This window comes from Scyliorhinus canicula, chromosome 7, assembly GCF_902713615.1.
Source record: "Scyliorhinus canicula chromosome 7, sScyCan1.1, whole genome shotgun sequence".
NCBI classification, from domain to species: domain Eukaryota; kingdom Metazoa; phylum Chordata; class Chondrichthyes; order Carcharhiniformes; family Scyliorhinidae; genus Scyliorhinus; species Scyliorhinus canicula.
This window is the reverse complement of record NC_052152.1, coordinates 191285995-191303752: the sequence shown is the minus strand read 5'-3', so window position 1 is coordinate 191303752 and position 17758 is coordinate 191285995. Positions and strand designations below refer to the sequence as shown.

General features: G+C 44.2%; 1 protein-coding gene across 3 annotated transcripts in view; it reads right to left on the bottom strand.

The window, feature by feature from the left end:
• Window positions 1-17758, bottom strand: part of LOC119969645 (eyes absent homolog 2-like) — a 293262-nt gene that overhangs the window by 189441 nt on the left and 86063 nt on the right. For all 3 annotated transcript variants that reach the window (XM_038803556.1, XM_038803558.1, XM_038803557.1), the window contains exon 2: window positions 12920-13044. In XM_038803556.1, the coding sequence (XP_038659484.1) occupies window positions 12920-13040 (121 nt within the window). In that variant the 5' untranslated portion in view covers window positions 13041-13044. The remainder of the gene's footprint in view (window positions 1-12919; window positions 13045-17758) is intronic.

The following is a 17758-nucleotide window of genomic DNA, read 5'->3' as shown; positions in this document are numbered from 1 at the left end:
TCCCACCAAAGTAATGCAGTGAATTACTGCAGTCACTGTTGATACCTATGCAAGTAGTGCAACGAACGAGTGGTAACAGAAGGGGAAAGGAAGTGCAAGCTAAGTATAGCAGTAACATTAAACCAGCCAAGTTTCAAATTTGAAAATCTGGATCATTACAATAGCACCTTCCAAATCCGAAACTCCCACCGCCTGGAAACGCACAGGCAGCAGGCGCATGGAAAACTACCGATGCCAGATTCCCTCCAAGTCACAAACCACCCTGGATGGAATTACACTGCTTAACCTTCATGGTTATTGGGTCAAAATCCTGGAACTCCCTCTCCTATACATAGCACTGTGGGTGTATCCACACCCGAGGGCCTGCTGCAAATCAAGGCGGTAGCTCACCATCACCTTCTCAAGGGTAACTAGAGATGGGTATGTCGGTGACATTCATAATCCGGCGAATGAATAAAAAAAAATCATTAGCCTCTTGACTCCTAAAAGTTTCCCTGGATTTCATATTCCCCGTTGTGTTGAATAGGATCATGGAATGACCTATGTAAAAAAATCCTAACCTCTCTCATCATTTTTTGGTGCTGATCCTATTTCACAATTTACAAGGCTGGAATCTAAATTCATGGCCCATGAGCTCTTCATCCATTAACATAACCATTAAGATACTGTACTCAGATATGATTAAATAGGTTCAGCATTGTCCATTATGCCTTGCCCTTTTCATGAAAGCTGGGTTCCCACATATTTCTAGTCATCCTACTTTTAAATGACGACAGAACATTGCGGTAGATTTTCCAACCTAATACACTAAGTTATGCAGACTTGGCAACATACACGAACAGAACTTGGTGTCAGTAAAGGAAGGTCTCAGAAATTAGTCCCTCGCCCACTTCACATTTTAACAGGGGATCACCAGCCCTCACCTGAAATGGCTCTTGTCAGAACCACCATTTTGCGGGGATTGGGTGGATGGATCGTCATAGCGACCAAAACATTAAAAAAAAACTTATGCTCAGCGCATTGAGGTACATAAGTGTGCAATCTACTAAAGGAACATTCCCTCCTCTTCTTTCACCCGATAAAAATGTAACAATAGCCCAAGTGCTGAAGGCAGTGAGGGTTACACAATTTCTGAGAATGTTGCCTCGTTTGTCAGCTGCTAATTAGGAAAGAATGAGTCATTCTCCGAAATTTCAATTTACTAGAATTTTATGAAGTGACATCGGCAGAACAGATAGAACGTTAGGCCACTAGTGGGGTAAAAATGTGCTGGGACAAAGCGGCATCACCATCACAGCGAAGTTAGAGTAAAACATCCTGATATTTATCTTCAATTATCTCAGCTAATTTCCTCTGTTGTTTTAAAAGTACTGGGTTGAGTTTCATGAATCTGATGGCTTCACTATCTGATGGTTTCATCTACTGGCGCGGTGGCACGGTGGTTAGCACTGCTGCCTCACAGCGTCAGGGACCCGGGTTCAATTCCGGCCTCGGGTGACTGTCTGCGTGGAGTTTGCACTTTCTCCCCATGTCTTTGTGGGTTTCATCCGGGTGCTCAGGTTTCCTCCCACAGTCCAAAGATGTGCAGGTTAGGTTAAGGGGTTAAGCCAGGATGGGTGGGCAGCTGACTCCAACTCTCTCCTGACTTCAGATCATGCATATGTCCAAAGATGTGCGAGTTAGGTGGATTGGCCATGATAAATTGCCCTTAGTATCCAAAATTGTCCTTAGTGTTGGGTGGGGTTACTGGGTAATTGGGATAGGGTGGAGGTGTTGACCTTGGATAGGGGGTAGGGTGCTCTTTCCAAGAGCTGGTGCAGACTCGATGGGCCGAATGGCCTCCTTCTGCACTGTAAATTCTATATGACTTTCCAGCAGGAAATGCTTGCTGAATTTCCTTCTCCTAACCCACCGCAGCACACCTACTCTCACCACCTCATCTGGGGTCACCGAACAGCACAGACCATGGACTGTCCTGGCCTTTACGCCTCAACAGTCGAATTGATGATTATTCAATCAATTGGCACCAGTTTTATTAACTAATCAGTCAGTCAGACGATTCTGCCAAAGTCAATGGCCATCTGCGTGGCTCGACGGTCCTGCCGCTGGGGAACCTGCCATAATGGGTCGAGATTGGCAGGGCTGGAAGATTCCGCTGATGGGATGGGCTGGAATATCCCACCCTAGATTTTACATATTACTTCGTTCACAGCACTCTTTCCCCGGAGGCAGAAGGTAGTGGGCACAGGTTCCATTCGAATGACTAAAGCACAAAATCTGTGCTGATGCACCAGTGCAGCACTGAGGGAGTGCTGTGGTGTTGGAGGTGCCTCCTCAGGGAATGAAACAGTCCACTGAAGTCATTTTGAAGAAGAACAAGTGAATTCTCCCTGATATCCTGGCTAATATTTATCCCTTGACCAACATCACAGTCAGATCGTTATCCCATTGCTGTTTGTGGAAGCTTGCTGTGCAGAAATTGGATGCCGCATTTTCACACAGTAGGGTTGGAATGTTCTGGCCGTTCCCGCTGGTGTGATCTTCCGGTCCTGCCAACGGCGAATCCTTGCCGTGGTTTTCCTGGCAGCAGGGGGCGCACACAGCCGGTAACCCGGTTGACGACACAGCACCAGAAGATCCCGCTGCCAGCCAATAAGCCCGCTTATAAGCCGCGAAGCCCGCTGCAGGGAGCGTGAGGAAAATCCTGGCCTATACCTGTGAACCTCACTTCAAAATGATTTCATTGGCTGTACAGCGACTAGGGATTCCTTGGAGCTCTGACAGGTGCTTCGGAAATGCAAGTCTTTCCTTTTCTTTCTAGCTTCAGGCTGCATCCATGCTATAACAATAGTGCTGCTGCATTGCATTTGAACAAATGCTGGACTTAAAAAGTGTGATCGTACCCTCAGAATTTCTGTTCCCTAGGTCAGTTGAGGCTTGGGTTGAGCAACTGAAATAAAGCCATTATCCCAGCCAATTCTATTTGGTTCTGATTTAAATCTACATTCTCTATGAACTGAAACTGAGGCGGATCACATCAATTTATCCAAACATTATTGATGCGCTGACTGTGCAATCAACATTCAGATTTTAATCACACATTTCTGGTTGATTAAACTCATTACACAAAAGTGAACTGTTTTTGCCAAGTACCAACAGCCTTTGATTAACCTTTTGTAACAAAGGCATGGATTGTACCTGTAAGAACTTGTTCAACAAGCTTTGCTGCCAGTAATTCTTTGAAGGGAATTTTTTTCATTCTTCTACTTCCTTTTCCTCTGAGAAATAACAGAGATAATGTGCTTATGGCACCCTGCCGGTACAGAGGTAAAATGTCATTGCGGGATCAAACTAAGAATCCGTATAACCTGAAGCTTATAATTAACCAGGAGTATGCTGAAAGAACTCCGTTTATATAGCACTTTTCATGACCTCAGGATGTCCAAAAGCACGTTGCAGCTGATTCAATGTCGTCACTATTCTGATGTGTGGCCTCCAATTTGCGGCCAGCAAGTTTCCACTGTGGCAATATTACAATGACACGATAATCTGTTTTAGGGACATTGATTGAGAGACGAGCACTGGCCACGACACAGAGAGGAACTCCCTGCTGTTGTTTGAATAGCACCATGGGATCTTTTATATCCACCTGAGAAACAGACTCGGTTTAAAGTTTCAGCTGAACAACAGAGCAGAATCACACGGGAACATCAAGCATGATTATCTGCTCGGGTCCCCAAGTGGGGTTCGAACCCACAGCTTTTCAGACATAAAGGCGAGAATGTTACTGACTGAACTACAGCTGACACCTGAAAAGCCCAACACTGGGCATGTCGTCAATAACCTGCTAAACATTTAGGCACCTCTCAAAACATAAATTCTCCGCGTCAGGGCCGAGCCTCGACAAGGAGAAAGATCTTTAGCCCAAGTGCTGTCGAGCAGATTCAGAATGATTGGCAATATTACTGCTGGAATGAGATACTGTTATAAAATTAATGAGTTCTGCAGGCGTGGGATATAATCCACAGCAGATGTCACCACAAATGGCAAAAAAACTGCTCTATATGCAAACCTGAGCGGACTTCGATTAAGAGTAAAGGAATGGAACGACATAGCAGAGCAACCTTTGCTGCAAAACTCAGGGGTGAGATGGAACAAAATGGAATGAAGCAGTGGGGAATGGAATTAATGGCTGTAAAATGTATGAAAGGCCCCTGGAAAAATACTGGGCATTGCAGCATCAGGCATTGGAATGCCAGTGTGCAGAAGGGTAGATTTAGCAACTAGAGATTAGATTTCCCTCTTCACCACCTGGGCAGTAATATGGCGGATTTCAATCCATCAGAACAAAAGGAATGAAGTGTAGGTGGGTTCTAAAAAGCGGCGACCCGCTCCAACAGATCCTCAGCTCGGCAGTGAAGGCTGTAATCTATCCCACAAAAAGTAGCAATAACCTTGCTACAAAATGCTTGACTCGAATTGTGAATTCATGAGTTTACACTCCTGACAAATTAATGGACAGAAAACAATGGGCACAGAGTGCATAGCAGAATTACCATAATCCACTCGCAGTTGGGACACATTCCACGCATGGGGGGCACAGATTTGTGGAAATGCTCACATCTAACAAGCTCCGGAAATACTTCTGTGTCTCAGTACATTGTTTGGCTTTCAACATTACCTTTCTTTACCTCAAATGAGTAGGACAGGCTTATCCTGAAGCAGCATTGTTCACTTACAAAGAAATAACAGTTAGACCTGACCTAGATGCATGCACCCAAGCTATGGAAAGCTGCGCCATAGTGCACAGAATATAACCAGTCTTCACCTTCTCTGCTGTAAAGAGAACAACACAGCTTCCATAGTCTCTCCTCATAACTGCAATGCCTCATCCCCGATACCAGCGGAGACAATCACCTTTTCTCCTCTCGCAGACTTGGACAACCTTCCTGAAGTGTGGCGCTCAGAACTGGACACAATACTTAGCTGTACACAAGACAAACAACTTCGCAAACAAATGCTAGGCACTGACTATTTGTGTTATCATTATTTCTGAAGGATACAAGTCATTTATTTTTAAAAATTCATTTATGGCATGTGTGCATCGCTAGTTTATTGCCTGTCCCAAGTTGCCCATCAGAAGGTAGTCGTGGTGAGTTACCTTCTTGAACCGCTGCAGTCCTTGAGGTGTAAGTACACCCACTCTGCTATTGGGGAAGGAGTTCCAAGATGTTGCCCAACAGTGAAGGAACGGCAATATATTTCCAAGTCAGGGTGACTTGGAGGGAAACCTCCAAGTGGTGGGGTTCCCAGGTATCCGCTGCTTTTGGCCTTCTAGATGGTAGAGGTCATTGCTTTGGAAGGTGCTGTCTAAGGAGCGTTGGTGAGTTATTGCAGTGCCTCTTGCAGGTGGTACACATGGCTGCCACTGTTCGTCGGTGGTGGAAGGTTTGAATCTTTGTGGAAGAGGCAGCACTCCCTCTATTTGTAATTAAATATCAATTTTAAAATATAATTTCATGGCCAAATGTTCTCCAAAAGCAAAATACTATGGATGCTAAAAATTTGAAATAAGAACAGAAAATGTCAGAAATTATCAAAGGATCAGGCAGCATCTCAGGAGAGAAAAGGTGTTAATGGGCTGAATTGTGCAGAGAAACCCCCACAGGGGCCAAAAACAGGCCACAACCAGGTGCCTTGTGGTAGTCACTGCTGGGGTGGCACCTGGAGGATGAGGACGCATTGATGTCTGGCATCCCTCATGAGTGTTAAGTAGCCTGGATGCTCAGTGGGCGGGGGGTGGGTGGGTAGGGAGAGTGTGGCTGTGGACAGGCGGTGCCATTGCCATGGGGCACCGATTGCTGTCAGGGGCTCCTTCCATGAGCCAACCAATGTTCATAATGGAGGACTGGCCCTCTGGAGCCCACTGGGAAGGTTTCAAATTTAATTGGGCATTCTCCCTATACCGCAACAGGCTCCCAAACCACTGGCAAAATGCCCACAGTAGCTGCTGGAAGCCATTAATTGGATACTTAAATGGCTCATTTGGGCTTTGAGCAGTCTGCCATCTTTCACTCTGGTGGCAAAGTGGCATGTAGAGGGGAAAATATTGTGTGTCATACATGATGTCTTCCCATGCCACTTGCCAGCCTTCCTGGCACCCAGCCCATCCTGACAAGGCTGGTAAAATTCAGTCCAATGTTCAAGGTCAATTATCTTTTGTTGGAACTGGGAAATATTAGGGACGTACAGGTTTTAAGCAAGTTCAGAGGTAGTGAAAAGTGATGGAAGGGTCAATCATCTCAGTCCTGGGATGTCATTGCAGGAGTTCCTCATGGCAGTGTCCTAGGCCCAACCATCTTTAGCTGCTTCATCAATGACCTTCCTTCCAACATAACGTCAGATGTGGGGACGTTTGCACAATGTCCACCTCCTCAGAAACTGAAGCTGTCCATGTGTAAACGCAGCAAGACCTGCACAATATCCAGGCTTGGGCTGACAAGTGGCAAGTAACATTCACACCACACAAGTGCCGGGCAATGACCATCATCAGTGAGAGAAAACAGCAACTTTGTGTCTCTCTCTCCACAGATGCTTTGTGGCCTCCACAACATTTCCAGCGTTTTCTGTATCTAATAAAATGCTCTCCAATGCCACATTTCTGTTCAATTCTGACTCAAAACTGCAGTGTGACCATATCAAGAATTAAGCAAGTGAATTATTTGCAGTCAGTTTTGCCTATGGTTTTGACTAAGACCTGAAATAATAAATTGGCTAACATCGATGTGATTGGGTTGGAGGTGGAAGGTTAAGCAGGACTCTACCAAGCCCTGCTGTTGGAATTATGAATTTGGTTGTTTTGTTGGAACAGAACTGTGCATTGCTGAAAAATGGGACATGCTATTGAAACTTTTCATTTTTGCACTCATCAGGGCAGACGCAAAAGTACCAAATTTCAAAGGGAACAACAATTTATACCCCATGAGAAAAGGGTGCGAATTGGTTGGCAAGTGGATTCTGATTGGTCGAGGCATTGCCATGGAGAATGCACCAGGGAACGTTATCCCCCAAGCTTTTATTTAAATTCAAAAAAGGCAAGTCGATTCTGATTGGTCGACTGCCCCAAGGGACTGTGGTCCCTCATGCTATTGTTTAACTGAAACAAGTACAGTGCCTGGACATAGTCTCTCTGTATGGGATGGATGGGGAGCGGGGGGGGGGGGGGGGGGGGGGGGGGGTTTGCCCATAAATATGTCGTTTCTATGACAGTGAGCCAAATTGCAAGCCTGGTTGATAATCTTAAATTCCTTGTTGGTGTAATTCTCAGCATACTCGACCTGTTGTGATCAGTCGAAAGAATGTCCTGTTTGATATGGTCCACCAGTCATTGGGAGCTATGGCCTATGTAGCTGGCATCATATTGGCACTGAAATTCATATACCACATTCCTCATTTGAGGGGTAGGCAAAAACATTCTTTTGGTTTCACGACAGCTTCCCATCAGTGGAAAACCACTCTTGTTGCAACCGCACAATAGCAACATGAAGTAGCCAGCTTCTCCTTTTGATCAAATGTTTTGAGACACCTTACCCTTCCAGGCTAATTTGAGGTAGACTGGACAATTTTTTAAGACCAGAAGTGGCAGCCTTAGGACTTTTCATGAGTTTGTGTAATATACGGCAATATACAGGATAGCTTTGGTGTACCCTATTTTAGCATCAGCTTTGCACGGTGAGCAAATAGTTTGGGTCCTAGTTAAGAGGCTGCCAATAAGGCCAATTACACAAACCAAGTTAAGGTCATCAGTCGGCTTGCAATGTGGCTCACTTACAGTTGCTCCAAGTTACATACATTCATAAGCAGGGCACTGTCCTCTCCAAACAAAGAATGGGCCCCTCCCTCGGGCGGAATTTCCAATCCAGCTGAAGACAATGGGCTTTTGAATAACGTGACGCATTTTCCGGCCCTGTCCACACCATGACATGGCAATAAATTGCCATCAAATATGTCCAGGCATTATGCTTTTTTTCTATTAGGTTCCCCGGTGCATTGCACATGGCAACGCCTCAACCAATCAGAGTGCACTTTCCAACCAATCAGCAGCCTTTCCTCATGCAGGATAACGTGTTGTTCCCTTTGGATCTTGTATCCATCCTGACGACGGCAAGATGTTAAACTTCGACAGCGTGGCTCTTTTTTCAATACTTTGCCATAAATGTGTTAGTCGGGATTACAGAAAAGCAGTCAATCGTTATGTGAGGCAAAACTGTACTTTTACCAATGGCTAAAAAGAGGTCCTGCAACATATTATAGATGAAGTAAAATCCAGAAGTTTAGAATATAAACTGAGTAGAAGGTGGTGGCGTGGCGATATTGTCACTGGACTAGTAAACCAGAGTATTGCTCTAGGGACCCAGGTTCAAAGCTCGCCACTGCAGATGGTGAAATTTGAATTCAATAAAAATCTGCAATTAAAAGTCTAATGATGATCATGAAACCATTGTCGACACACCCATCTGGTTCACGAATGTCCTTTAGAGAAGGAATTCTGTCGTCCGTTCCTGGTCTGGCCTACATGTGACTCCAGAGCCAATGTGGTTGACTCTTAACCTCAAGGGCAATTAGGAATGGGCAATAAGTGCGGGCAGAGCCAGCGATGCCCACGTCCCATGAACGAATAATTAAATAAAATGAACACCAAGGAGACAAAAACAAAGATAGTTGGACGGAGAACATTAGAAGCAACTAGAGTGAAGATTGAAGTGGATGGTGTCACAATGGAACAAATTGATGAGTTTATTTTTTCATACAAATGAGAACAGAAGATGGTTGATGCAATGCCAAAATTACAAGGCTAGAGATAGCCAAACTCAAGCTTGTAACAAGGAGAAAACTCAGAAGATGCTACATTCTAACCACCTGCCCCGTGCCTCAGAAACCTGGGCAATAAGTAAAGATCCATGGAAGAAGATTGAAGAAATGTGAATGCGAAGACATGTGCTAAAACGTTAACATAGAGACCGCAAGGCCAATGAAGAAACGCTTGAAATTGCGAGAATTAAAATGAACTCTTAAAAGTGACATCGAGGAATGAAAATGTCACCATTTTGGCCATCCAATCAGACTACAGAGATTTGTTTTGGAGGGCAAAATGGAGAGCAGCAGAAAGAGGGTCAACTAGGTATGGTTGGATGACAGACTCCATAGAGTGATTGCAAACAAACTAAAGTGGATGTGCAAGGACGGCTTAAAACATCAGAATGTTACACACCATGCATGACAGCAGATCTTGTGATAGGAGTATCTACAAGCAGAAAACAATTGGCTTTAAAAACTACAGCGATAACTAGTTACAAAATGCATGAAACACATGGAAAACAGTGGAATTTAAAGCCAAAACTGACTCAGGGAAGTAGCACTTCACTCTGACAAGGAGATTTGGAAATTGGGGAACAGTTAGTACTTGAGGCAATCAAAAGGCAGCTCATATAACATAATGAGGTGTCGGATAGTGCTGTCTGTGATTTTAAAAATCCTCATTAAAATGCAACTAAAATACAGAGAAAACAAATGAAATACTGATCTATACACTTGTTATAATTGTAGTATACCTAGACAAGAGCAATAATTCATTTCACGCATTAGCAAAACCTTAGCCTGGGTGTGTCGCATGCGAAGAATTAGGTCCCTTATTTGCTGAATAAATGCGGCATTCTGGTATTCCACTGATTCCCCACTGTTTTGCTGCCATTTATGAATGGATGTTAATATGAATCCCGGCCTTTAACAAGCGTATTTTATCTGTGAGGTAAAAAGGTTAAAATAAACTGACACCGGGGCTATTTATGTCCAAAAGCTTTGAGTGCCAAGTATTGATGTTGCAATCAGGTGTTTGTGTTTGTGGTGGTGTGACACGCATTGAGGATTTTGGACTAGTCCCTACTAGAGCTAATGTTTCAGGAATGATATATTCTCACTGTGAGTCATTGAGTTCTGACATTGAGTTCTCTGAATGGACGATTATTCCAGGTGACTACATCTGGTGGCAAGTTGCAACACTTTAAATCTCACAGCACAGGAATTTGGATTTTAACTGAAATACTGATTCATAAACGAGAATATTTCACTTGTGCTGAGGTTAGCCACAAATCCTTTCTCACAAACTGATCTTGGGCACGGAATGGGTTACACAAGTGGGTTCTTTTTTAGTGCTTTCAAAGGCATTTTAATCCTAAAATGTATAAATTTAATGACATTAATTTGTCTGTGTGACACGGATAAAACATCCCGATGTTTACAAATATCTCTGTTTGTGTCGCTGCTTAACACAGTGCACTGTATATCATAGAATTTACAGTGCAGAAGGAGGCCATTCAGCCCATCGAGTCCGCACCGGCTCTTGGAAAGAGCACCCTACCCAAGGTCAACACCTCCACCCTATCCCCATAACCCAGTAACCCCACCCAACACTAAGGGCAATTTTGGACACTAAGGGCAATTTATCATGGCCAATCCACCTAACCTGCACATCTTTGTGACTGTGGGAGGAAACCGGAGCACCCGGAGGAAACCCACGCACACACGGGGAGGATGTGCAGACTCCACAAAGACAGTGACCCAAGCCGGAATCGAACCTGGGACCCTGGAGCTGTGAAGCGATTGTGCTATCCACAATGCTATAGAGAGAGCTTCCCTCCCCTCGCTGAAGAAAATTTGAGGATATGATTATGAACTAAATTAACCTTTAGGGAAGCAATTGAAGAAATAACTCCAGCACAAGTAAACTTGATGGCTGATGGAATAATTGCCATTTACTGCACCAACTGCAGGCTTGGTCGAAGCATTCAAAGAGGAAATCAACAGTTTCCAAATTCAGTAGATTAGATTGGATTTGTTTATTGTCATGTGTACCGAGGTACAATGAAAAGTATTGTTCTGCGTACAGTTCAGGCAGATCATTCCGTACATGAAAAGAAAATACATAGGGTAAACATAAAATTCACACTGTAAATACATAGGCACAGGCATTGGGTGAAGCACACAGGAATGTAGTACTACTCAGTAGAGAAGATGTGCGAAGAGATCAGTTCAGTCCATAAGAGGGTCATTCAGGAGTCTGGTAACTGCGGGGAAGAAGCTATTTTTGAATCTGTTAGTGCACGTTCTCAACTTTTGTATCTGCTGCCCAATAGAAGAAGTTGAAAGAGTGAATAAGCCGAATGGGAGGGTTTTTTGATTATGTTGCCTGCTTTCCCAAGGCAGTGGGAGGTATAGACAGAGTCAATGGATGGGAGGCGGGTTTGCGTGATGGACTGGGCTGTGTTCACGACTAACATCTTTAAACCTACCCTTTTTAATCAATTGGTCATTTATCTCCTTTGTCAATGTTATTATCTGATAGTGCTCCTGTTGGAGGGTTAGGGGACATTCTATTATGCTAAGGGAGGTATATGAAATGAAATTCGTTTATTGTCGCAAGTAGGCTTCAAATGAAGTTACTGTGAAAAGCTCCTAGTCGCCACATTTCGCCGCCTGTTCGGGGAGGCTGGTACGGGAATTGAACCATGCTGCTGGCCTGCCTTGGTCTGCTTTAAAAGCCAGCGATTTAGCCCAGTGTGCTAAACCAGCCCCTTGCAAGTTGTTGTTGCTGCATTAAGCATTGGGAAATCTGGCTTGCCTGTTGGTTTCACCAGTGTGACAACTCCTGGACTTCTGTTTCTCCGGCAACCATTTTAATTTTGATGTGGCGATGCCGGTGCTGGACTAGGGTGGACACAGTAAGAAGTCTCACAACACCAGGTTAAAGTATAACAGCTTTATTTGAAATGGCAAGCTTTTGGAGCGCTGCTCCTTCATCAGGTGACGCAGCGCTCCGAAAGCTCGTGATTTCAAACAAACCTGCTGGACTTTAACCTGGGGATGTGAGACATTTTGATTTTGCCAGTTTACAAGGTCTCTCCAGTTAAACCATTCTATTTAATTACACAAAACCTTTCCCCTTCCCAATACTCTGTGAGCTCACCTCCCCATCTTGACTGTTGACTTCTCATTGGTGTTCTCACTGGTATTTTCAGGGAGGGGCCGTGCACCACAAGAAACTGGTGAGTGAGGTGCCACAGAATGGCGGAGTGTGGGATTTTACCTGTAATTCCCAATATTATGAACTCAATTAACCTCGCTGAATAGATGCAATCATGTGGGACCATGCAGTACCTCAGAGAGAGGTGGCCCAGTTTGAAGGGCCTGTCACCTGGCCCTAGCATACTTTCCACTGACCACGTTAGTAGTCAGAGAAATATACCTGCACATGATCAGCACAATCCAAATGCATGTTTTTTTTCTACAAATGCTTTCAGTCAAAAAAAGACTCAAGGTTGATGAGGGGTAATTTTAAGAGGACAGGAAATACTCTTTATTCTATGATACAGATAATTTATTGCTCCTCTTAAATCCTATGAGCTCCAGGGACCCGGGTTCAATACCGGCTTTGGGTGGCTCTCTGTGTGGAGTTTGCACTTTCTCCTCGTGACTGCGTGGGTATCCTCCGGGTGCTCCGGTTTCCCTTAACAGTCCAAAGGTGTGCAGGTCAGGTGGATCGGCCATGCTAAAACTGCCTGTTAAGTGTCCAAAGATGTGCAGGTTAGGTGGGGTTACGGGGATAGAGCAGTGGATTGGGCCTAGGTGGGATGCTCTTTCAGAGGGTCGGTGCAGACTGGATGGACTGAATGGCCTCTTTCTGCACTGTGGGAATTCTATGTTCCAATTCCAATTTTTTTTGTCAGCTTACTTCTGTAACATTCAAAGAACTCCGACATCATTCTTTTTTTTGTCATTTTTTCCAGTGCAATAACATCTTCCAAACAATTGTACAGATTTCAGGTGACAGCTACAAGCAAACCTGTCAGATTGGTTCTCCTACCTTCTTTGCCATTTGATGTGACTGAGGTGTTATTAATATGAGCGTTGTTGAAATCAGAATTGTTGACACACTCGATGCTTCCAGTCAGATTGTGTGGGATCACCAAATCTAACATTTCCATGCACCTGCAAGAAAAAAGTTAATAAGCATAAGATTGTCATACACAACTATTTCAACTTTATGACAATCACCCTTTTATGCAAATTACAAATAAATTATTTTAACATCACCACCAGAATGTTTTTTAAAAATTTGTTCAGGGGACGTGGCTACGCCAGCATGCATTGCCCATCCTTAATTGCCCGTAAAGAGAGAACATTTTAAGAGTCAACCACATTGGTGTGGGTCTGGAGCCACATGTAGGCCCAGACCACGTAAGGATGGCAGATTTCCCCCCCTAAAGGGCATTTGTGAACCAGATCGGTTTTTACAACAATTGACAATGGTCATCATTAGACTTTCAATTGCACATTTCTATTGAATTCAAATTTCACCAGCTGCTGTGGTGGGCTTTGAACCCAGGTCCCCAGAACATTACCCTGGGTCTCTGGATTACTAGTCCAGTGACAAGACCACTACGACACCGCCCCCCCCCCCCCCCCTCTCCTCCCACACCCACTGTTTTTGAGAACTTGATGAATTCCCAAAATATTTTGGAAAATTAAAACGCAAAAAAGATTTCTGCAGGAGTTTAGAAATCTAAAAACCTTGAAATCTAGAAGCATAACTGAATTCCATTAAACTGAGAAATTAAACTATTGCCTTCGTGATATTGCAATTACTTCTTGTTAACAGCGAAACTTCCCTGTCTTGCTCATTGCGTTTTCTGAAATTCCTGAATTACTACCTAGATTTTCAATAAAATGTTCACAGCATGCTTGTACAAATATCAACATGGCAAGCCTTAACTTGGCAGAGAGAGGTTTTGCTGGGGACTGGGTGGAAATCTCCAGTGTCGGAAATCTGAGTTATGAGGAACGACTGGAGAGGTGTATTGAATTCTGGGCTCACAGTAACCTTCAATCATTGTGTGATTGCCCATAGACATTAATGTAGCAGTTCCCTCAGGAGCATTAGAGATTATTAATTCCACATTTAAACAAACACACATTGTTTCAGTTTCATTTTTGTTACAGGTTTTCTGCCAACAAACAGAAATAGAAATACTCCTAGCTCTTATAAATATTCATTGATCCACTCTGAAGGGATATTCACAGAAGAAAGCTTATCAATCATTGCTGTTTGTTGACAGTCTTTTTGTGGCAATTTTCCATTAACCAAATCTGAGTCGCAGCTCTCTCATTAAGTTATATTTTTTGATTGTGTCCCCTTTACTTATGATCAACAAACAAACCTGCTTGACTACTGCTGAAAGCCTGGGCATCAGTCAACCACAGAAAACTTCTTCATTATCAGTAACCAAACTACCTCACCTCCAGGAGGACAACTGCTCCGCTAGCAAGAGGAATGTATGAAAGATTAGTTAGCAAGCATATTTGTAGCCATTGGATCATTATATTGGAATTACTGATTATGACAGACATCTGGAGGGGTTATTGGGTTACGGGGAGAGGGTGGAAGTGAGGGCTTATGTGGGTCGGTGCAGACTCGATGGGCCGAATGGCCTCCTTCTGCACTGTATGTTCTATGTTCTATGTGAATCGAGCACCATTTTGTGGGGTGAGAATTATGCTAAATAATTCTGCCATGAACCTGGAAGACGGTTAACAGAAGATTACAGCAGGTTAGGAAAAGTGCAATTATACAATTGATGCAACAGCCCAGATCGCCTCTGATACGCATTTTTCTTTCTTAATTCAAGACATATCAACCCAATAATGGGATCAGTATCTTGCTGGTGTGCAATAAAGCTCCAACATACTTGGTAATGGAAGGAGAGAGAGATGCTCTGGTCAGATTGCATCTCGAGTTGCTCTGACCAGTTCTGCTTGATCAGCAATGTTTAAGTGCTGGAGGCGGTGCTGAGAAGGATCACGTGGATGATCCCCAGTGTCAGTGGTCCTGAGTTATGAGGCCAGACTGGCGAGGCCTGGGCTAATCAGTTGGGAAAAGAAGAGGGAATCTTGCAGAGGTAGGTATGGAAAATATTCATCTTGAGACTGGAAGATGGGGACAAACGCTCAGAGTGGTGAATGGAAATTTTAGGATGCTATTACAAAATACCCTGCATCAGATGTTGGCCAAGTGTGTCGGAAAAGCCTGGGGTAGGAGCAAGCGGGCAGCAATCAGAAGGGTTGAATGAGTGTTAGTTGGCAGCAGCCCAACGTTTTCACATGGAGTTAGAAGGAGCAATCCTGCTTCTCTTGACTTCACAATTAAGTAAAAGCGGGTAGAATTTGCGCCTTGGGAAATTTGATGATCGGGGCACAAATGCTGTCAGAATTGTGCAAGTTTTAAAGAGTGTTCTCTTTTATTGAGTTTCTGCTTTAAATTATTTACATATTGCCAAATAAATTCTCCAGTGAACAGGCACGCTTGGCAACACTTTGGAGCATTTGTTTTTAAATTTTGCTTCAAAAATATTCCTTCCTGCATTCAAGAGTGGTAACTTGTTGCAGTTTAATTAGAGAAAATGGGTTCATCACAAAACATCTGCATTATTATTCTGAGCACCTAGTCCATTGATTGTGAGGACACTGGTTTTAAAAAGCAGAACATGACTTCAGAAAAAAACAATTAGACCCATGTGCTAGTTATTTGATGCACAGATACTGGGCTGGATTGTTCATTTGGGAGTCTATGTGCCACCGCCAGAATCATTTCTGTTTTACGCTGCTGTTGGGAGCGGAGCCCAGAAGCGACTCCCTCTCCCTTGCCATGCAAATTTATGCATGGCGGGGAGGGGAATGGAATCTGTTCCAAACCTCACCATTGGGCCGCCATTTTGAGCGGACAGCCCAATATCAAGGTCCAACGCCTGCCCCTCCCCCACAACGTAAATCTTGCAAACCCCCCCCCCCCCTGCTGACAATTAGGGGCATCCTTCCCTCATCATGGGAATTTCTGGTTCACCAACCCCGCAGTGCATTTGCAACCACCCCCAACGACCAACCATCAGACCCCCCCCCATCAGAGATTCCCGTATCAGAGACCCCCCCATATCAGAGTTCCCCATATCAGAGACCACCTCCCCCCATTAGCCACCTCTGTCTGGAAGTTTAAAGAGCAGTCCAGGCATAAACAATGAACAAGCATGTATTTTTCACTCATCAGATTCTTACACCTGCTGCCTCAGACCAGTTGTAGAAAGCAGCAGCTGTTACCTCATAGAAAGCCAGTACTTCATTGCAAGGCTTTAAACCCCTTCAGATCCTTTTATTTGCAAGGTTTCAATTCACTTTCAAAGAGAAATAGCTTTAAGTAGGCTGTAATTGACAAGGTAATAGGTTCCAGACAACCATGTGCCTGGATTGTTTATTTTAATTTCCCTTCACACTTGAATGCACCTCAAGTATCCTGGTTTGAACCTAACCTCCATGCTTAGAAACATCTAGCTATGATTGGTAGCTGCTGTCCACATCAAAAGCAGTTAAGTGCTTTATGCTGAGAAAAAGAGGAAGTGAAAGCACCTAACTCATAGATGTTTATAGACATCATGTTAGGTTCAAAGCAGGGTTCTTGAGATGCATTCCAGCGTGAAGGCAGTTCGCGAGATTCTCCACCACATCGGGAACTTCCCTACCAGTGGTGGGTGGTCACTGGAGTCAGGGAAAGTCCTGAACGATTGGAAGATCGCTGTTGTAACCCCCTTGTTCAAGAAAGGATCAAGACAAAAGATGGAAAATTATAGGCCAATTAGCCTAACCTCGGTTGTTGGTAAAATTCTAGAATCGATCGTTAAGGATGAGATTTCTAAATTCTTGGAAGAGCAGGGTCGGATTAGAACAAGTCAACATGGATTAAGTAAGGGGAGGTCGTGCCTGACGAACCTGTTATAATTCTTTGAGGAGGTGACAAGTAGGTTAGACCAGGGAAACCCAGTGGATGTGGTCTATCTGGATTTCCAAAAGGCCTTTGATAAGGTGCCACACAGGAGGCTGCTGAGTAAGGTGAGGGCCCATGGTGTTCGAGGTGAGCTACTGGCATGGGTTGAGGATTGGCTGTCTGACAGAAGGCAGAGAGTTGGGATAAAAGGTTCTTTTTCGGAATGGCAGCCGGTGACCAGCGGTGTCCCACAGGGTTCAGTGTTGGGGCCACAGCTGTTCACCATATATATTAATGATCTGGATGAAGGGCCTGGGGGCATTCTAGTGAAGTTTGCCGATGATACAAAGTTAGGTGGTCAGGCAGGTAGTGCTGAGGAAGTGGGGAGGCTGCAGAAGGATCTAGACAGTTTGGGAGAGTGGTGCAGGAAATGGCTGATGCAATTCAACGTGAGAAAATGTGAGGTCTTGCACTTTGGAAAAAAGAATCCAAGCATAGACTACTTTCTAAACGGTGAGAAAATTCATAATGCCAAAGTACAAAGGGATCTGGGAGTGCTAGTCGAGGATTCCCTAAAGGTAAACATGCAGGTTGAATCTGTGATTAAGAAAGCGAATGCAATGTTGTCATTTATCTCAAGAGGGTTGGAATATAAATGCAGCGATGTGCTACTGAGCCTTTATAAGGCTCTGGTTAGGCCCCATTTGGAGTACTGTGTCCAGTTTTGGGCCCCACATCTCAGGAAGGACATACTGGCACTGGAGCGTGTCCAGCGGAGATTCACACAGATGATCCCTGGAATGGCGGGTCTAACATATGATGAACGGCTGAGGATCCTGGGATTGTATTCATTGGAGTTTAGAAGGTTAAGGGGAGATCTAATAGAAACTTACA